General features: G+C 39.7%; 1 protein-coding gene across 1 annotated transcript in view; it reads left to right on the forward strand.

The window, feature by feature from the left end:
* The window catches only part of PROS1 (protein S), a 33,586-nt gene extending 21,181 nt beyond the window's left edge, over positions 1-12,405 (forward strand). The window contains exons 9-15 of the mRNA XM_032677462.1: positions 996-1,114; positions 2,762-2,951; positions 3,424-3,591; positions 4,633-4,801; positions 5,926-6,074; positions 6,971-7,184; positions 10,006-12,405. Of these exons, the coding sequence (XP_032533353.1) occupies positions 996-1,114; positions 2,762-2,951; positions 3,424-3,591; positions 4,633-4,801; positions 5,926-6,074; positions 6,971-7,184; positions 10,006-10,151 (1,155 nt within the window). The 3' untranslated portion in view covers positions 10,152-12,405. The remainder of the gene's footprint in view (positions 1-995; positions 1,115-2,761; positions 2,952-3,423; positions 3,592-4,632; positions 4,802-5,925; positions 6,075-6,970; positions 7,185-10,005) is intronic.
* Positions 12,406-22,242: the final 9,837 nt, after the last annotated feature.

Genomic DNA, 22,242 nt, shown 5'->3' on the forward strand with positions numbered 1-22,242 from the left:
TATGTTCCTGTTAGAATGGTTTGGGCAGGTTTTTGATTTTCTGTTTTACTATCACCTATTTATATACAGTCATAAGGAGATACCCAGGAACAGCCCTTTGTCCTGCCCACCCTTTACAGGACGTAACAGAGCAGAGCAAACTTATCTGGAACATGCTGAACCTGGGCAGTCGCAGCAGATGAGCCAAAAACAAACAGAAAAACAAACTGACCAGGTGTTTTGGCCCTTGTACCCATCCAAGTCTGAGGTGCTTTTCAAGTTCCCAGCTTGGCTGGGACCCCCATCACTCTGAAGGAACCCCACTATTCAGAAATATTAATTCAGTGCTATTCAGTAGGAATTGTGGTGTTACTTTTGTCAACATTCCTTTCCAGAGCTCAAATAGGACAAGTACCTTCAAGGAACAGCCAAGATAGAAACATTTTCTTCTAATCTGTTACTTAACCACTTGTAAATTGTTACTTTTTATTCCAGGTAAATTATTCTAGTAGTACTAGAGATCATTCAGCTATGAGTAGCTGTAAATCAGTATTGATAAAGAAAATAAAATCACCTTTTAATTTTTTAATGCAATCTTCTCGAGACACAGCTCTGACCCATTCCCTTCTAACACCTGATCAGGTTTAGATTCTACAGAACTTCAATAATGGAGCTTGGCAGGACCTCCATTATGTAGGTGTCAGACATCCCTGATGAAAGGAAAGCACCTTATGGAAGATTTGAATTCTTAATTAAAATACTAAATATTTAAATAGTAGTTTTGATCCACCAGAAATGTGTTCCAACCTGAGTTATCCTCCAGCAGTTTAAATAATGGACATTTCAAGCAAAAGCAAAACCACACCACTTCATTTGTACATAGGTATTCAAGTTTTAAAAAGCCCAAAAAAACAGAGGTAAGCCATTCTTTAAAAAAGTACAGACCACCAGCCAACAGGAGTTGCTTCATAAGCTATCACAATGCATTAACAGTTTTTTTTCTCTACCATTTTCAGTCTGTTACTGAGTGTATCCCACTGAACCTCGAAAAGAATTATGAACTGCTTTATCTGGCAGAGCAATTCATAGGAATTCCCGTCCTCTACTTAAAGTTTAAATTGCCAAATGTCACAAGGTAAGCATTTATTGTTCATAAAAGTGTGCATTGAAATTATGGACATCTGTGTTCATTAATTTTCTGAGGGTTTAGAAAGAGTGCATTGCATGCATAAATTATATCACCACCTCCACAGTGGTTAAGATACCTTTGTATGAAGAATAAATTAACTCGGGTTCCTACATACGTCTGTGAATAACGAAGTTGAAGTCTTCAGGCAATTACAGTCCCCATTACCAGTGCTGCTGTAAGGGAGAGGGCTATGGGCTGGGAGAAGGAGTTCACAGAGATCCAGAACTGAATGGTGTGGCTTTCTCATGACAGAAGCTTCCTCTGGAGGAAACAGCAGGGGCTGGGGAAGGAGGGAGGCAGTGATACAGGAAGACATTTAAAATTATCAACAGAAAATTCAGAGATTATAGGAAAATAAATACTGTACAGCTCCTAGTTGTATATGGGAATGCCTTCAGTTTGGATGTTGCTGCTACTTCACGTCTGCTCTGGGTAGATAGAAGCTGTGACACACTCTGCGTATACTGCTCAGAAACAAAACCAAGCCAGTGCTTCCTTTTGCAGTGTGTTCCAAGGACAGCACCTTGTCTAGAGATTTTCTTTACAGCTGTCAGAGCAATTGTTAGTGCGGGTGATCCCTTTATTACTTGTGGACTTTGCTGCAGCAGCTGAAATTGCAGCTTGACTTCCTGACAGAACAATTTGAAGGTAACAGCAGCAGCAGCTCTTGAGCTGGTGATCCCCAGAGCCTTACAGAAGGACATAAATACTGAGGACTTCTTCCTGTGCCGCTGTTCCAGGTTGGCCAGGCCTTAATGCTGTCCTGGAAGACCTTTCTGAGGTGATAAATGTTTGAAGGTGTCCTACTAGTGTCTGTAAATGCACGACGGTTCTCGGTGCGGGTCTGGTGAGGGGCAGCTCCATCTGGTGGACAAGGAACAGCACTGCGAGTGAAAGCCACCCGAATTAATTACAGATGCTTTCAGCGAGTCCTGACTTCCAAATGCTTTGCTTTCCCCTTTCATCTTTAATCTATTTTATCCATTCCCAAAACTTCAGGAGATACAGTTTTTTTTACTATACTTCTATTCTCTTCTCTTGCACTGTACAGGTTCTATAATGCAAACTCTCATTTTGCTACATGTACACATTCAGCCAAGATCCAGATAACAAACCCTCAAAAATTAGAGGATAGCATATAAAAGGCAGCATAACCAAAGCAAATTGCCAGTTTACAATCGTTGTAGGACAACACTTGGCAACCCTTGTTGTACTGAAGCACATCATTGCTCATATATTTTGTCTGCTTCACATCCCCACAAAACACAATGGGAATATTACATCCATCTTATTCAAGGGAGTGGGATATCCTTCACATGTAAAGCTCATAGTGGATTTGGGAACTGAACCAAGGTTCTTTCAAATCCCAGCTCAGACTGTTAATCTGGAAAGTTTTCACTGAATTCAGGTGAACAAGGCTCACATTACATTCTGCTTTTGACTAATTCTATGCAAATATCACAACTCCTCAGCTGCAGAGATACCAAAAGGTATATCTGTGAACTTTTTTTAACCCTGGTAATGGGTTATTGTAGGCTGTACAGTATTTCATGTTTCCTGTCTTCTTATTAAGATTCCTTCTTCACAACTCAGATTTACAGCAGAGTTTGATTTTCGGACATACGATGCAGAGGGAGTTATCCTGTATGCCGAATCCCTTGACAATTCAGCATGGATATTGCTGGCTCTTCGTGATGGGAAGATTGAAGTTCAGTTCAAGAATGAATTTGGAACAAAAGTCACCAGTGGAGGCAAAGCCATTAATGATGGACTGTGGCATATAGTAAGCTGGGTTTTCTTCTCCCCTTTCCTTCCTTTAACCCCCTATGGAAATATTCTGTGTTTATAAGTAAAGTAGAGAGAAACTAAGCAACCAATAAAAGACTAAAAATCATGCACTCACACCCCAAATTTAAAAATCAACCAAGAAATGCACAAGAATGCCTTACATCAGGAAATTGTGTTGCCTATTTACAGTCAAGAAAGGGACAATCACCACAAGCTGTCAACATAGCAATTATTCTTTTTAAATATGAAAAAGGAAGTGGCAGAATATTGAAAAGTGTGATTGCATGGTCAAGTTCATAGTTATTAGATACTTTGTGTATAGAGCAAGTTTTACATTTGCTAGACCAAAATCCATTTTGTTCTTCAAGCCTTCCTCTCTGAGATGAAAGGCCTGGCTCACTTACTCCATTTATAAATAGTTACATTTTTTTATGTGTATATGTCTAATTATTTGTATCTTATTCTAGATATCAGTTGAAGAACTGGAGCACAGCATAAGTGTAAAAATAGCTAAAGAAGCTGTGATGAGTATTAACAGCCCAGGAATTCTTTTTAAACAGTCCCAGGGTTTCCTGGAAACTAAGGTGTACATTGCAGGATTACCTCGCAAAGTGGGCAATGCTCTTGTTAAACAGGTAACTAAAATAACAAGACTAATGTTGATTGATACTGTTCTGCTTGTTCAGTTTTGTATTATTTACTTAAGAGTCACAGAGGAAGCAAGTTTGGCATGGAACCCATTTAGGAAATGAAAATCTGGTTATTAAACCACTGTTTTGAAAATAAGAGCTTTGTGTTCTGTCTTCAGTAAGTTTCAGTTGAAAAAACACAGAGCTTTTGGTCTAATCTTTCAGGATTCTGTAACCTGTTTCCTAATAAAGCTTTAAGATTTCCTAAATCACCATCACTTCTGCTGAGAGGGCATTTTGGAGTGATTCATGTTTATGGTGCTGGCTTTTGGTAGGCTCTGAGTGGGTACAGAATTTACTGTGCAGGCAGCACAATGAGCTTCCATTTTTACTGGGTTTTATAATAGCCCAGGCTGGTGAAGCCCTATGATTCTTTCAGTCTTCTAACCTCAACAGCTCATGCTGGGGATGGGTTCAATCAAGTTGCAACTGTCTGCCTTGCAGTCCAGGAGTCCTCAAACTAGTTGGCAATCTAAACAGAGGCAAAAGGGAACTGTACACCTTTTTTTTTATTTAAAAAAAAAATATTTTGCTCAAAAGTGAGGCAGAAAGAAAAAGTATGAAACAATACAATGACATCCCCTTATCCAATAGAGAGCAATTCCAGAAATTTCTTTGTGTTTTGGTATAAGAAAAAGATGAAACTTCAGACAAGTAACAGTGCTAGTGATCAGTGTCTTTCAGCTACAGAAAAGCTTCCAGCCTTTTGTTCAGGTCACAACATGAGCTTTAAAAGTTGAAGGAGTCTATTTTTGTACAGATCACTGGCATCAAAGTGGGAAATGGTAAATCAAAAACACCTTTGGAAGGCTCAGATACTAAAAGCATGCCTTTTGTTTTCTCCCAGCATCAGTGCTATACCCTATGGCATTGATAAGACTATTATTAACTACACAGAAGTAAGTTGATGTGTAAAATAATGCCTTATTTTTAACATTTTTAAAACAGCTTGGAAGGCAAACACCTAATGCTGCAATTCTTCTACAGATTAACCCTCGGTTAGATGGTTGTATTCGTGCCTGGAACCTGATGAATCAGGGACATTCAGGTGTAAAAGAAGTTATTCAAGAAAAACAAAGCAAACACTGTTTAGTATCAGTGGGGAGAGGATCCTTCTACCCTGGCACTGGAATGGCAGCATTTCAGATAAATTATAGTGAGTATTTTTCTATCCTTATATTTGTTTTGCTGGGGTAGTAATGGAACTGATGAATTGTTAAAAGAAAGAAAATAAGAAAGGACACACAAAATAAGCTAAACACCACTGCATCCACCAATGATTCCCTTAGCTTCTGTTACAAATTTGCTTGAATGAGCATTCTGATCCCAGTAGTGTCATTTATTCAGTTTCTGGAGTGCTTTACATTCAGGAGCATATTCTTTATTTGCAAAGGATGGACACTGTTGAACAGCACATTCACTTTACAAAGATTAATTCTGTCCCCTCTTCGTCAGTGGGGAAAACAAAAAGTTGGAGATATAGAAAAGGATCACTGACAGATTTGTATATGCAATTTTGCTCCTCAACAAACATCCTGTCTTGAGACTGTAAGTGCATCTCTTGCTCCTTCCTGAACCCAGAACTTCCTTACCTGACCTCCTGCCTTAACTTTAAAATTTGCAATCCAGAATCTCCTTGTGCACACTTGAAAGCCCAAATCTCTTGGGCATTGTCCCAAATCCTGTTGTCATTATACTCTTTCCCATCCCAAATGGTGTGCTACCCTTCAGCCCCAATAGTTTTCATCCCTGAACTTGCTCTTCTCTCACAGTTTTAAATTCCCTAGCACACTTAAAAAGATTTCTCCAGCATTTTCTATTCTGTGCTTCCAACCAACTTATATCAGTTTCCTATGCCACTCAAGTTGTAAATGTAAAAGGTGTGAGAACTGCCAGTTTTTCTTGGCTGTAGTTTATGGGTAAATTGTTTTTTTGGATTTAATTTTGAACTGACTTCTAATGAATGTGGCACCCATTCCATGTTAGAATGGAGAAGGTAGCAAAAAAACCACCCCAAAAAAACCAAAACAAACACTCCAAAATTTTATAAGCATAAGGATTAAAAGTTAGGTGGGTTTTGTTTTGATTTTGTTTTTTTTTTTGCTTGGGTTTCTTTAGACTTACAGTTCTTTCTATTAGTTCCAAAGTTCACTGGGTTTTTTTGGAGATTAATACTAATTTTTCCATAGCGGGCAGGAGATTAAATACTAATTTTTAACACCGTAATAATTTTTCATTACCAGATGGATTTATTAATTTCTATTATTCTTTTTAAAACAGATAACCTTGACAGTGCTGAAGACTGGCTAATAAATGTGACTCTGAGTATTCGCTCATCCACAGACACTGGTGTTATGTTTGCCTTGGTTTCTAATGAAACAGTGCCTCTTGCATTGTCCATAGTGGACTCTAACTCCTCTGACTCACAGGTGATCTTACAATTATCATAGCAATTAATTGCATATAAGTCTCACATCTTGGTTTTGTCTCACTGAAATTACTGCCCCATTTGTGAAAAATCAAGCTACAAAAGCCACTCACATATACTTGCATAGTAGCCTGACTTAATATTTTGAAAAGGATTTATATCATATAATGATGTGCAGAAAATATATTTCTATCAGAAAATATATTTCTATTAATGACTGATTAATGTGTATTAATATATTTCTGTTAATGAAAATATAATTGTATTAATTATGTCAGCTACATTACATTATGTAATCTTATTTAAGATCCTTTACATCATGATTTCTTTAATCTTTCCTTCTTTAGCCTTTCCTTCCAAATGCACAAAGCAGAAAGGGGAATATGACAGTAGCGGAATGATGATGATGATATAGTAATGGCATCGTGTTAGTTTGAATTCATAAACAGATTTTGTTGTCCTTAAGTTTCCATTGACATCCATTTACATCATCTAGAGCTGTACCTTGAACATCCCAGGCTAGATCATGATTATATTCCATGGCTAATCCATGCTTCTGCCCTAAATAAGAACCTATAGTGAACACTTGGTTACCTTTAAAGCTGTAGTGGTACTACTTTTCCCTGTAAGTGAAACGGGATTTCACCTCAGAACCATGGCCAAAGATGTTTTACAGTGAACATTCTCACTTACAAATTTAAGAATGGCATTTATCACCAAAAGTGATCAAACACATCAACTTTGGTAAGTTTTCCAGGTGAGGGTACCAGTTTTTAATGGGTTGGTCTAATATTTCCTGTTCTTCTACTGTGAAATATAAAGTGCACCAGAACAAAGTATAAATATGTGTTAAAGTTATACGTGACATCTTTTGTGATCTACCCTTCTTCTCTTTAGAAAATCACTGTGACCATAGGAAACATCACTGTTGCACATCTGGAATCAAAGAAGTTGTGTACCCCCAGAAAGGTGCAGGTTGGACTTTTAGTAACCAAACAGGAACTTGAACTGTCTGTGGATTCACACACAGACAGAAGCAATTCAGAGCACCTGTCTGTCCTGAATCAAGCCATGATGGCAAATGCTGTCACTTACTTGGGTGGGCTGCCAGGTAAATTCTGTTTGTTTTCATTACTTTGTTTATTTGTACAAGCTTGTTTATATTCAGCCTTACTCAAGCTAGGAAAAGCCTACACTTGTAAAAAAAAAAGATGTGCTTCTTGTTTCATCCAGCTTTTAAGGGAACCTGCTTTTCAACAGTAGCATTTTATGGCCCCTTAAGACCTGGGTTTCTCTTTAGATGTTTTTAGTTTGGAAAATGTCTTCATTTTCGAGTTGGGAAGAAATGGGCATTGCATACTTCTGAAATGCCAGCAGCTGGCACAATTTAGGGACTGCATCATGCATGTGGGAAAACCAGGCATTCGTAAGTAATTTAACTGTCAGAAGTGCAGAAGGAGAAGTCAGAAATACGGTTTCAACAATTAAACTCTGACAATAGATAACTGGAAATCTTTGTGTTGAAACAACAAATATTTTGTTTAAAGGAAGCTACAAGTGTAGTGCCAGTCTTAAGACATGTACAAGGATTATTTGGTACCGGAATTGTACACATGCTTATCTATAAAGTAGTTTGACTTCGGGGTGAATCAAGAAGTAAAATAGCATTGCCCCAGGTGAGGAACTTTCAAAGCCTAAGATACTGAAACTTGAAAATTGCCAGAGGAAAGATGCCATGGTTACAATGTTACTACTGTTAGAGCCTTTCCGTGTCTTCTATTATTTTATGGAGAATGAGTCACAATTCCTAAGAAAATTCCAAGGGTTTGACCAACATGTTTGGAATTGACATCCATTTTACATGTAGGCTGCAGTGTTACAGCACTGCCCCAGATACTCAGCATCTTTATATTCACCATGTTTTTCTACAGAAGACAAGGATGTACAGGAGTAAGAAGAGGGAAGGGAGTTATCCATTAGATATGATCTCTTTAGGCATTTCTTCCAAGCTGGTGTATTTTTTGTAGTTCCATCCTCAGACTTGCATGTCAAAATAGAAGGAATGTGTTCAGGGCAGCACTGCAGGTACCACAGCCTGTCTGAGATGGTGGTCCCTTCAAAATCCAGGACCATGTGTTGTAATTTAATTGTTCTCTACAAGTCTTCACACACTGGTAATCAAGAATGTAACAAGGCACCAATTTCGCCTTGAATTTTGTTTTTGAGTGGATATGCAATATCTTGGAAACCAGATAATCAGGTGAGTTCAATTCAAATGTAATGTGTAGAATGAGAAGAATGCACTTAATGGTGCAGTGCTGTCACATACCACAGGAGTGTTTTTGTAATACCTGCCTGCTTTTAAAGGAGAGATGAAGTCAGTATTCACTTAGTAGAGGTGAGTCAGGAGGTTAACTGAGCCATAGCAACTAAGATTCCAGTAATTTCTTAGACCTCTTCATTTTTGGGATATGTATATTATTCTTTCTAGTACATTTCCAACCACAAAGCAATTGCGGTCTTAAGAGTTAAGATCTTTGGTTTGGGCCCTCCCAAATAGATAAGAAGCAAGTATTAGTTACTTACTGTTCCTTAAAAGTAATCAGTTTTAAAAGGTATCTTCAACATGCAAATTAACAAAACAAACAAAAAAACCCCCACCCTCTATATGAATAAAAAGTTTCTACTTAAAGGTGTCAAAAAAACCCAACAAAAGCCCCTATGTTATGTGAAGGAGGCTCTTCCACAACAACCTCTGTTACCAAAGAGGGAAAAAGTAGTATGGAAAAACTAGTTCAGGTCCCTCTGTACAGCCATTCTGGCGTTTATTCATTCCGGTTCACCTCTGAAAAGCCTCTAGGATTACTGAGCAGTATAAAAAAGGTAGGTAGGGGTCCCCACACTGAGCTACAGTGCACAGAACTGTGTGGTTAAATTATGCATTTCATGAAGACCATAAGTCCCTCACTTTGATACACCTTTCTTCAAACTAGTAAGTGTTGGGAATATGCCTCTGTTAATTAATTCAGTGCAGGCTAAATGAGACTTGCACGGTTCTATGTCAGCAGACATGTTATCATCACTGGTGTAAAAAAAAAACAACCCAGGACTATTTGTTCAGTACCTCAGCTTACAGCAAAATAAAATCACAAGGAAGCAACATTTGTTCCTCAGATGATCAAGTCTGTCTCCTAAGGAGGAATAGGGTGATTAACATGCTTTTGAGATCAGCTTCTGGTCATCCTCATTCTAATTGATGAAGATGCTTTGTAAGCTTTGTAACCTTGTAAGAATCCAGTTGTACCCTAAGACCTCAGAGTAATGCCTGCTTGCTTTTGTGCTTAACATGCTGTTTCCTGGAAGCATATCCATAATCTGATGCTGCCAAACAACACCTAAATGAGTAGCAGACAAAGTGAGTCTTTTACAGAGAATTTGAATTTGCAGTAAGGAAGCAGTAAAATGTGAGGTTCCCAGGGGTCTCCAGTTGAGAACTGGCAGTTTTGAATCTAGAGTAGCTTTCTGGCAAGAGCAAGACAGTTCTTTCTGTGACCTCTAAGCCCATAAACATTTGTTTGTGCATCAAGACAAGAACAGCAGACTCCAGGAAACAAACCACTGGTTTACTGTTGTTAATACAGGAAAAGCTACTATGAAAAATATTCCTGTAGTTCGGTTTCTGGATGAGAATTCTAATGGATATTTCAAATTTTACTGACCTTTCTCAGCTTTGCTAACTTTATCTTGATCTTAAAGAAAAGGGGAAAGAACTAAAGTGTTTCCTGACAAATTGCTCTTGTCCCATGACTAAATTTAGTCCCATGCCTAAATAATGAATGGAGAGTGGAGTATTCTCCATGTTTTTTGTAATCTGAAAAATACATATGAATTTGCATGCCTTGGCTTAATAAATTGAATGTGCTTTTGTGCAGATGTTCCTCTGGGTGCTACACCAGTGACTGCTTTTTATAATGGCTGCATGGAGGTGAAGGTCAACAACAGGCAGCTGGATCTGGATGAAGCCATTTCCAAACACAACGACATCAGATCTCACTCGTGCCCACTGATTATGCAGTAATCATTCAGATCTTAATTTAACTTTTTTTTCCTTTCAGATATAATTTGTGTAATTAGTCTCATGCCATAATAAAGCCTGCATTGTTTTATGCAAGATGTGCCAGGGAAATAGTGTGTTTTTCTTCCTTTTTATATAGAATGGAGGAAAAATCCTCTGTTCAGAGGTAAAGAGACAATCAAGATGAAAATTCTGTAAAATGTTCCTTTATTCATATCAGTGGTAAATCTTGAAGCTAGATTTATCTTCCATGTTCATACTAGGTCCTTGGCATATTTAGCTTGGAGAGAAAGCTTAGGAATTTCCATTTAGAAACAATTTTACTTTTCATTTTTCATGTATCATCACAAAGTTACAAGTTGAAAATCATTTCAATGTATTAGAATCTAAACAAAACTTTTCCGAGCATAACGTGCAAAAAAAGATCTCTTCAAGTTTTGTAATATGAGCTTTTGGTAAAGGAAAAAAATACCCTGGAATCCATAGCCCAAGCTCTCTGTGAATGTGTTTACAAGTTATATTTATATTGGTAAAGCAACTTCAAAATGGAAATGTTTCTTTAAGTAGCTCAATTTTTGAGAATATCTTTTGTTATACTGTGCCAGCTTTAATTCTTCTATCTTTAGAACCCAGCTTTAGATTTTTTTTTAAAGAGTTTTGGATCAGGTTAGGTAATTTAATTTAAAGTGGGTTAAAATACACCTAGGCAGTTTTGGAAAGGAAAGGAAGTGGCTTGAAGGAAGGAGCTCTGGTCTTCATCACAGGACATCAAACTGAAATTTGCCAAGTGAAACTGAGAAATTGTGGCAGATATTTCTTCTATTCAGGACAGATCCAGCACTTCTCAACATAAGCACAGTCTGATGGTCCATCATATTCCCTTTATTTAGGTCAACCTTGCATTCACAGAGCTCCAGAATAGATTTATTTGTGAGCTGTGTTTCTGACATCCTTAAAAGCCCAAGTTTTGCTGGTAACATCAGAAAGTAAAGCCGTATTCTGCTCAGCCAACTTTAATATACCAGCAGGTAATTAGAAAAGTGTTGCTTTCCTCAGGTGTGCCAACTTCAGGCACTCCTAATATTTTTTTAGCATCCTTTGAGTGTTCTTTCCACTTCCAACCTCATTTTCACACAACCACAAGCCTCCCTCTGCAGCTCACCTAGTGGTTTTGTTAACCCCAAACCAAATAAATAGCAAGAGAATTGCTGTGAGCTATGGATGTGCACTCTCATCCATCAACCAGGGTCATTTATCTGCCAGTATTCTTGACCTGAGGTTTGCTTTCGACACTTGAGACACTGAAGTGGAAATACATGTACAGAAGGATGGATTGTGACAATATTCATTGTGAGGGTTGCCTTTCTCCAGAGATATTCTGAGTGACATTAGTGAGGTTTCTTCCATTGTGGAATGCTAACCTTAATACATAAGTATTGCAGAATTTGTGCCCATCTTTCAACATTATTGCTCTGTCTGAAGTTATTGTTAAACTTCACTTCCCACTTGTGACATGTAAGACAGGATTTGCTCCAACTTTCACACCAGTTACAGCCTCTGAATCTGTCCAAGCACTAGTTCATATGTAGCTGCTGACACCCCAGGGCTACTTGCCACTAAACTACTAGTTTTTTTCACTTTCTAGGATGGTAAAACAAGCTTTGATTTCTCCTGACTCCGTGGAGGGGAGATAACTTCAGGAGAATATCCTTCCCTGCATCCCAGGGATGGAATATCCATCCCAGCACACACTTTCTTCACGTGGTCCCAAGCTGAAAAATAACTTGGCTGAAGTAAGCAGGTTTTGCAAGCAAGGCAGAGCTGAACTGGGACTTTTGACATCAAATGTGGCCACTTCGTTTATGGTATCTCAGCAGCACCCATTAATTCTGGGAGGCTCTTAGGTCAGGCTCTGCCTTGCACAACACAGGAAGTATGAGATGAGGGACACAAAGTGTCAGCAATGTTCTAAATGCTTATGCTGGCATGGGAACAGAAGAAAAGGTTGGGGGTTTTGGGTTTTTTTTGCTGTTGTTTGGTTGGTTTTTTAGGTTTTGTTTGTTTAAATGTAATAAATTGTATAGAAGTGAAAGAAAAAAAATCACTTTCTCACACAGACTGTTGCTCTTTGTTTTCATGGAATAATATCTTAGGGTTTTGTAGTTACAAAGAAACCTCTGCACTTCTTTTTTTAAATGTAAAAGTGCCTCCCTATTGTAAGAATTAAATAAAGCAGCATTTGCAAGTTTCTATTCAAGTTGTATTTGCATATCTTTGTTCATTTTCACTGTGCAAGACTTGTTCTGGTGATCAAGTGGCTCAGTCAGGAGATTGTGATCATCTTCAGCATCAAAAGAGTTGGCTCAAATTAATATACTCTTCAAATAGGCATCCATGCTCTCTTGATAAATTTTTAAGCTTATTAATTGTTTAATATTGCCTGAGGAAATTAAGCTTTCCTTAAAACTACATATGGAGAAAAAGATGAGGGAAAGTAACCAAATTCTTGTTTTTTCTCTTTCATCAGATGTATTTCATTGTATTTTTAGGCATAATCATTTCAGCAAGGGCCACTCTGTGTTTATAGAGAACAGCTGGACCTGCTCTGCATTTTCAAGCTCCTGTGCATGTGTGTTACAAATCAGTATATCCTGATTTCCTTGAAAATGAAATTTAGTCATGAAATTGGTTCCCAGTTATAAGCTTCCTGCTTACATGGCTAAATTCAGTTTACATGCTCTAATGCCTGCATGTTTTCTGGTAGATTAAGTGTGAATATCTTTGCTGTTGTTGCTCAAGATTAGCTCTAGAGCTATCTTCAAAGAATGAGTGACCAAACTCATTCTCTGCCATTCTCATCCTGCTTGTTATTGATGTTAGCCCTTCAGTGTCATTAATCACATATACACACTTTACCTCAGCAACCTTGTTATATCAAAATAACTGCTTTGATTTAGATGCAATTGCATGTTTCATCTGTCAAAAAATAACAGTTGCGTACCAAAAAAATTAGATACAAGGAAAGCCATAACAGCCCATACCCAGGAGGAAAGTGAGGCATCACTTTGTGATTAAAAAGAACTGAGATACTGGTTTTGTCCCATCTTTTCCTGACTAAAGTCCTGCAACAGCAGCTCAGAGCCAAGTGACCTTCATTCTTGTCATTTTAGATTATTACTCAATATACTGGTGCAAAAGTGCCAACAAGACAGAAATAGTGTTGTGCTAAGAGCAGCATCTACAAAAAATTCTACCCAAATTACCTATGAAATCTTCACAGGGTGTATCCTTCATGTTTTTGAAACACTTTATAGCCACAAAATAGCTGTACCCTTATTGTTACACTGGGCACACCCTTTTGCTCTGGGGGTAGCTACATTTTGGTAATATGTGAATAAGCAGCTAAATTATTCTGGTTTTGAGTAGGGACTGTGTTGCATACAGGCACTTGAATCAATGGAGTCGGTGCAAATTCATGTAGCTTTTATGTCATTCAGGACTTAATTATGTGGTTCTAAAAAAATGAAGTTGAAGGCTTGTTTTTTTTTTTTTTTCTTTTTTTTTTTTTTAAGGAATTTGTAGCATATCAGCAAATTAGGAATGTGGAAAAAAACCACAAGCAACAAGACCTGAGTTTAGCCCAGTTGGTTAAAAATTGGTGCTAATAATGCCAAGGTCATGGATTCAATTCCCTATATGGGCCATTCACCGAGGAGCTGGACTCAATGATCCTTGTGGGCCCCTTCCAACAGAGAATATTCTGTGATTCTCTAAGAAATTAGTATCACATAAGATGGGTTTGTTGAGCCAAAGATGTCCCCCTGCCACATCATTCAGTATGAGGACCATGGGAAATGCAGCAACATACAAAGCATAAAACATTTGGAAGTAGGATGGTGCTTTGTTTCTGTCTCTTGATTTGGGAAGCACCAAAAAGTCAGAAACCCAATCCACCTGGGTGTACTGGCTTTCTATCCTGGCTAGATAGGGACACGCACAAGGAACCAAAATCACCCATTAGAAACAACACTATCTTGAAACAGCATTCCCCCCCAAAATCAACAGACACACAAAGAAAAAAAAGAAAACTATTTGATCCAATAGATATTTTCAACTCCTTTCCTCTCTCTTCCACTCTATGCCCCTCCAAGCACATAAACACGTCTTTCAAAAGAAAAAAATTGAAACCACAGCTCACTTTTTAATCCTCATTTGACATATTTACATCAACCCATGTTGCAAGAGTTTGCTCAAAAGTCAGGGCTGCGTCATGTCCTGTCCCCCTGCAGCTTTACAAACACCTGTACTTGAACAGGCACATTTGCACATCAACTGGAGCTTAAACAAGGACTTGTTGCTCCTGAGTATCTTTAATCTCTGAGTCATTAGCAGAGTAACCAAAGACACCAAAAGTACAAGACTCTGGTTTGTAATGCCAGACCTGCTACAGATCCAATCTCTTGGTCACCTTTCCTGATAAGAAATATGAATCCTTGAAACTACTGAGAGCCTTGCTTGACTTTTACAAGTAGTTCTAAAATAGTGTTTTGTTTCCTAGTTCTCATTAAGAAGCTGTTTCTCATCCCACAGTTAAAGGGTAAATAAAACACAACACAGCTCCACAGTTATAAAAAGCTTTTCTAGAAAATTAGCTTTTCTATAAATGGAGCCAGAATCATTCTTCTCTGATCATCCTCAGCTGAAGGCCTGAGGGCTACAGAAACAAAGAGCAATATTTCTAGAACTTACTAGTTGTGAGAAAAATCTCATTTTATTAAATTTAGAAAAATGGCAAAAGCTTGCAAAACAAAAAGAATAAAATGAAAAGGAAAAATTACAACACGTGTTGGGTATCCTAGGCATACTCGATTCCCAGGAACACGCCTTCCAATTCAAATGTCCCGCTTTTTAAACATTCTTAAGGTTCAAGCCTGTTCACGTCATAGAAGAGGCGTTTCCCTCTCCTTGATTGGCTGTGTCGTGTTATGATGTGGAGTGTCCAGTAGTATGGCGTCTCTCAGGATCAACCATGTGGCATAAGGGGGTTCTTTACTAATATTCATTTTACAGTTCCTTATTCCCGTCCGCATGTTTCCCTGACACCGGTTCCAGGCTGAATCCGGCGTCTTACAACTCTGCAATATGCCTTATATTTGCTTGTAATAAAACCGATTCTTTATTTCTCACACTAGTGGTTTTATTTACTATATCATAAATAAAATATTAATTAAATTTAAGGACTTAATTAGCAGGACATAAGGAGACTACTGTAAGGCACATGCTAAGTTGCATGTGAATTGTTGCAAGTTTTGGGTGGCACAGAAGAAGCCAAGTAAAAATGGCTTTGCTTGAAACATACCTCCCAGAAAAGTGGTCCGTGTATAAAACAACTACCACTCTTCAATATCTTACCTCTCCAGGAATGGTTTTTCCCTTCTTCAGATTCTGGTGTGATTCCCATCAACCAGAACTCAGTTTATAAAAATAAAAACCACCAAAACAAAGCTGTCATTAAAGCAAGCCTTACTGTTTCCTACTCTGTCACAGAGTGCTTGATCATTCCCTGATCATTCCCAGCAGCTGGTCACAGACTCCTAACTCAGCCCATGGAAAAGCAATCTGCTCTTTTAAATCTGGGTGGGAGCCAGCCTTTTGCTTAAAGGGTTTCTTCTGGAAACAGGCAAACCCCATCACCTTGTAATTCACAACTTTATACTACCACCCTGGGCAATGGAGGCATTGATTAAGCTGCACAGAGCTGGAGTTTGTGTCTCACTGAAGGTTTACACACACTCTCACAATCTTTCAGAGGTTTCATAAGTAGTTCATTGGTAGCTTCACAAAATCTTCGTAGTGAAGTCATTATTCTGCATTCACTGTTTTCCACAGATGTGAACCAAGATGACATCAGGATCTGCCCCAAACTGTCCTTCCAAAACCCCTAGTCCTTGGGGTACTCCACTCTGTGAGGGAAATGAAATTAGTCTGGGTCAAAGAGTCAAGACAGGGACTGGTGTCCTGTGTCCACAAGAGGAGGCTGCTCTCGCAGGCTGTGATAAATAAATAATTGTGATTCGTGAAACAAATGGGTGATTACATCAACATAAACCAAACGGATTGTAAAACTTAATTACACCCCCATAAAGAAATAAAACAGATCCTTACAAGGTCAAGGGGCCCTAAACCTCCCTACTATCCTAAGAATAAAATATGGTCTTTTAGGCACCTGTTCGTCAAGGAATGCATGACGAACAGGTTGTAGAGATAACCATTTAGCTTTAGCTGTAAGAAAACCCATATATTAAATACTTAGCAAAAATCTGTAGAATGTATATGTATATGATATAATTAATATGCATGAAGTAGCTAAGATAAATACTAAATGTACCCTTGTTATAGGTTAGGAATTCAGGAAAATCTGTTTTTCCCCTGCACCCCTCCCACTGTAGGAAAGAGGGAGTTTGAGTGAAAAAGGGGGAAGGGAGCCGATTAGCATTACAAAGAATCTAGCCGAATGCCTGCCTAATGGGCGATCAGGAGCTGAGTGGAGCAGGCCGCCCAGAAGGAAAACTGGGCAGACTGCGTGGTTGGCTGCTCGGAGGAGAGGGAGACCGCAGAGTTTTCGTCTGGAGGATGGAGACGGGGTCTGTGCCCGGGGCATTTTGGAGAAGAGGACCTGGAAGCCTGTTTGTCCGGGCATCCCATCTTGGTCAGCTCGGACTGCTGGCTCCGACTTGCCCGGTTGTCCCGCTCGTCGGACCTGCTGTGTCTCATCGGAGAGTTTGCATGCCCGCGGGAGAGAAGGGGGGAGGTTTTTGAGACGCCATCACTTGAGACAGCAGTGAGTCCCGTGGGAGTGCACTGCCTTCCTTCCTTTTTCTCCCCCACTGAGGGAAGGATCCCCCATTTCCTTCTCGGCTTCTCCCGCGGGCCAGGACCGCTCCCGCCGGACCCCTCTCCCCGCGTGGTGACTGCCGGAGCCCAACAGCGCCCCCTGCTGACCGCGACTGGGTACTGCAGGCCCTACACCTTCAGCGATCCCACGGCACCCCCTGCTGACCACGACCAGGTACTGCAGGCCCGACACCTTCAGCGATCCCACAGCGCCCCCTGCAGGCAACAATTAGGACTGCGCTAAAGGACAGAGAATTATTCCTTCAGACTTTTTTTGTTTTCCTAGGACTACTGTCTAGTTTTTTTTGTGCTCTGTTACTGTTTTTGCCAACATACATATATCTTTTAATAAAAGGTTGTTATTTCTTCTGTTTTTTCCACACGTCCTCGATTAAAGCCCCTTAATTTTGAATTTACAATTGCTGAGAGAGAGGAGTTTGGTCTATATCATAACTCATCCTCTTTAGCAAACATTCCAGTCTCATCAGACTGAGACAACCCTGTAGTAGGAGTGCAGATTTGGGAAACTGGTCTCCATTTCTGTCACCCAGCCGGCTGCTTGCTTTTATCATATAATAAACTCTTATTCAAAAACTTACAGAAACTCGAGACTTTGTTTATCACACAGGCACTTAGCATTTGAGACAAAGACGAATGAAATATATTTCCATATAAAGCGCAGACTGTCTCTTTAAAAAATACAACATATGAGAACAACCATTTCACACAAGATGAACACAGTTACTGTCAGTCTTTTTAAAGCAAGATGAGCCTTGCATTATTATTTTCTGAACTTTATTTATACAGGGAAGACTTCAAGCAAATAGCCCAACAAGAACTAGAAATACAGTCTGATTTTTTTTTTTCCAAGCAAGTGGACAGAATGTAATCACAATAATTTGTGGTAAGATGGATTGGTAAGTTCTTCACATGTCACTGAAAAGCCCAACCATTAATTTGAATGATGTGAGTCATCTTTCCATATTTTGTTCCTACAGATAATGTTTTTTAGAGCTATTGAAAGGCAGGTAACTTCAGTGGTTACTTTCTCACCTGTTTGCACTCTGTAGCAACCTTTCTTCTGAACTGGATGAAGATACCAGGAGTCCCAGGTTCCCCACCATTAACAGTATTAGCAGTTGATGCATTTAACTGTTCCTCTCTCTGTTTTGGGTGTCAGTAATGTCATCAGCTGAAGCTGGTGAAGCACAGCTATGACCTGTGATCTCAAAGGCTGAAAACGTAGATTAGCTCATCTACAAGAAGTAAGAACAAATTTTACCAATACTTGAAATGTCCAGCTACTACCAGAAACCTGGAGAAATCATTGCTAAAAAAGGATGAGATTGATCTAGTCAGTCTCACCTTACACCCTTGTACCCCTTGATATAAAAAGAATCCTTCATCCCCTTCACCCCAAAAAAGCCCAAACTAAAAAAAAACCCCAACAACAAAATAACCAGTGAATCTTAAAAAAGTAGACATTAATTCCTCAGGAATATGCACAATGAATATTAAACAGACCCCCAAAACATTTAGTGCCTTTTCCCAGAACCAAATGGTTTTTCTTCATTATGTGCATTGCTTTTTCTGTTGCGAATGTTGGGTTTAACCCCTAAATTGCAGAAACTTTGTGTAGGCAGGTGGCAAAACAATACAGGAAGGAATGATCTCCAAGGGCACAGAGGACATTAGGTATCCACCTACTGCTGAAAATCAACCACCCCACTATCCCTCATGCCACTGAAAAACTGTCTTGTTACACAGAGGATCCACACAGAGTATCTCAAAGCCAAAACTTAAGTTATACTCTATTCTTTACCAGGACAAAGACCTGCCTGGATACAATTACAGAGGTTAATGTTTGCAGTCAGAGGAGAAATGCAATAGGTTCAAAGATTCTCTGACCTCAAACAAAACATGCTTGTGACAGCACTACACTGGGAGACCATTTTTAACCTGTCCCTGCTGCGTGAGGCAGATAGAGAGTGAGAAAGCAACTTTCCAGACAATCCAGAGATCTGATGACTTCCCATGTCTGTTGTACACTTTACTATACATAAACGCATAGTGTAATACCTTTTAAACTGTTGACTGTAAGCCATGTTGGCTTTATGCAGCAATACCAAGTTTGAACTCCTACCAGGAACTTCCTATTCCAGGCTTTCGGTTCCTAATGACGAAGCAAGTTGCAGTGACACTAATGCCTTTTGCAAACTGCAGCTGGTTTTGTTTGCCACTGCCCCAGTGAGAGTGTTGGGGACTCCGGTGTGCAAAATTCATCTCCGTGTCTGTTCCACCAGAGTTTGAAAGGCCAGTCACTGTGTCTGAGCCCTGGGAAAGAGCTGGCTGGCTCTCAGGTCACTCAGCCCTCCCAGTAGAAAGGAGAAATGGCTGGCTGTGCCAGGCAAGCACAGCAGAGAGAGCAGATGGTTCATGTCTGGTTGGTTGGGGTTTGTGTTCAACTGATGTTATAAAGGCCTGCAGTCCTGAGGTACCACTGGATGCTCAACCACTGTGTGGACTGGAGCACTGCAGGAATGTAGCCTGCAGATAATGCATCTCCCCTCCAGGAAGCAGTTGCATGTCACAGTCATCTGTCTGGCTTTAAACAAGTTGCATTTGACACAGGCAGGGAGCTGGTGCAAGCCTGTTTGTGCTGCTTCATAAAGGTTCAGGTAACTCTGCAGCTGTTCAGGCTGCCAGTCCTTTGCCTCCACAGACACTGCAATGTTCAAGTGTCGATTTGCAAATATACTTACATCAATTCTGCACCTTCAGATCAGGTAGGTGGGTTTGTCTGCTCAAAGACTTTGGCTTTTTGCTGCTGGTCACAAGGTTCACTTTTTCATTAGAGTGCAGTGCCAATTTTGTTATCTTACCTTGTAGGGCAAAAGCCAATCCTTCCTCTCAGCCCTCTGCCTTTATAGCAAGAAAAAGTTTGTCCAAACTCTGTCCTGAGGCAAATTCTCTTTCCATGGATTAGGTGTCCTATCCATCACCCACATCGGTGAATGTACATGGATGTGGTGCTGCTCACTGAATGCTCACACAGAAATTCACCTGAATACAAACGAAGCATTTTGAGATTCCAGTGAATGTCCATGTCTGACTTGCTTAGCTTAGCAAGAAAATAATGGCTGTGGTAGCTGCCAGTGCAGCAGCCTCATCTGAAGTGTAATTGGGCACACTGTGTTCTTCCAGGCTCAGGCACCACCTGCACTGCAGAGCCCATCACTGGTATTTAGTTATAAACCCTTGCTGTTTCATAAACCTGAAAAGAATATGGCTTGCTTTACTATGACTAGGTTGGTCATATAAGACTCTATCTCTCTCTAATCTTTTGTAAAACCTCCTCATTTCTAGCCCTGTCATTCAGTTTTTCTCAACTCCAAGCTCTTAAAGTCTCCTCATGCTTTTGGATGAGGAAGTTCCTACCTAAGCCTCCTTCTCTGATTCGCATCACACTTATTTTTCTGCTTCTGCTGTTGGTCACAAAGTGGAATTTAAAGCATCTAGTGCTATCCAACAACATTTTAGTCTTAGATTATACAGCTCTGCAAGCTGTACTATCTAATACTTAGATGATGTAGCTCTGCAAGCTGTACTTGCACTTTTGGGAGGACATAGTTCCCCGCTGTCCCCTTGGACCAGTCTGTGAGCTATCCAAAGGGGATATCCTACTTCTAGGGTTGCACTGAGATATTGTATCCCGCTGAGATGTAGTTTTGAAGGGAAAGGTATTAGCTGTCGTGGAGAAGCTGAATTTTGAGCACTGTCAGGGGAGTGACAGTGCAGCAAGGCTCCTATCCAGCCCTCTGAGGTGACACAACCAGTTATTGTTGGATTCAGGTCTGACCCTGGACCTAGACTCACCTCAATAGCTGCACTTCCATCTACCCCATGTGCATGAAGTTGATGGTGCTATGGCTTCATTCATACCAAAAGGATCCGCTCTCAGGTTCTCTGTCACTGTTTTTGAAACTTCTATTTCTTGGTGGAGGAGTGGAGGCCTTGCTTCAGAAAACACACATCTCGTCTTGACCCTTCTTAATACTCTACACTACCCTGGCAAAAGAGACCCAAATGTCAACATTGACATTAGACAGATTCTGCACAGCTCTGCAGGGGAGAAGTGTTTTCCTGCTGCTGCCCCTTTGGAGCTCACTCTTTATGTACTGTGTGGTCTAAGTGCTGGTCTTCAACAAATACCTGGAGAAAGTCAGCACTTCAGATCCATTGCTGGGAACAATCTGTACATGGTTATCTGGTCATGCAAATTGAATTGCTGCTACACTTATTAAATATCTAATTATCTGCCCTGGAACATTAGCACTAAACCTGCCCTCTGCTGCTCCTACCTGATGAGGACAGAGGAAGAGAGTTAAACAAAATAGTCTGATCCTTCCAGGAAATACACATCTGGAGTTGATGGTCTTGTAGAGATGCTGACCATCTGTTTGTTTATTATTTCTCTGGAAATCTTTGTCTTGTTTCCAATAAAACACTTTCTGTCACAGTTTTACTACATTTCCCTGAGACTGGGGCACTGTTTTTCTTTTGTATTCTCTGTTTGCCAGCCAAACATCGCATTAAAACCAGGGAAAGTTTGCAAGAATGTAGAAATGTATTGGGGTGGAAAATAAACACTCTGAGGGTATTGCAAGTATTTCCAAAACAAGCAATGCACCCTCAGCAAGGTCAGAATCAAAGTTCATCTGAAGAGGAACACAAACACATGACGTTTGAGACAGCACAAATAAGAAATCCCATACAAAACACTCTGGATTGTGGGGCAGGGGACCTCCTGCTCACATGACAAAAGGTGATGTCCCACATTAAGAAGAATCTGCCATGTAGCACTTTTGTCTGCCCACTCAACCACTCTGTCTTTGCCTCACTGGTCAAATATATTTAATTAAGATACTGAAACCAGTGAGAAAGGGATATTTCTCATGTCGCTAACGACTGATGTGCTATCACTGGAGCCTGTATTTGTGGAGAATCACATATTTTAAGGGACAAAACATATCTCCGCCCCACCAGAGAATTTCTAGGTTAGCTGAAAAAAATTCTTACCTGTCAAACTGCATTATTTTGGATGATCTACTGCCAGTTTCTCATTCAATGCTTTGATATAATGGAATGCAACAGATCTGTTATGTTTATGTAAGCTGTTAAACCCAACACAGTTACCTGG

This window comes from Chiroxiphia lanceolata, chromosome 2, assembly GCF_009829145.1.
Source record: "Chiroxiphia lanceolata isolate bChiLan1 chromosome 2, bChiLan1.pri, whole genome shotgun sequence".
In the NCBI taxonomy this organism is placed as follows: Eukaryota; Metazoa; Chordata; class Aves; order Passeriformes; family Pipridae; genus Chiroxiphia; species Chiroxiphia lanceolata.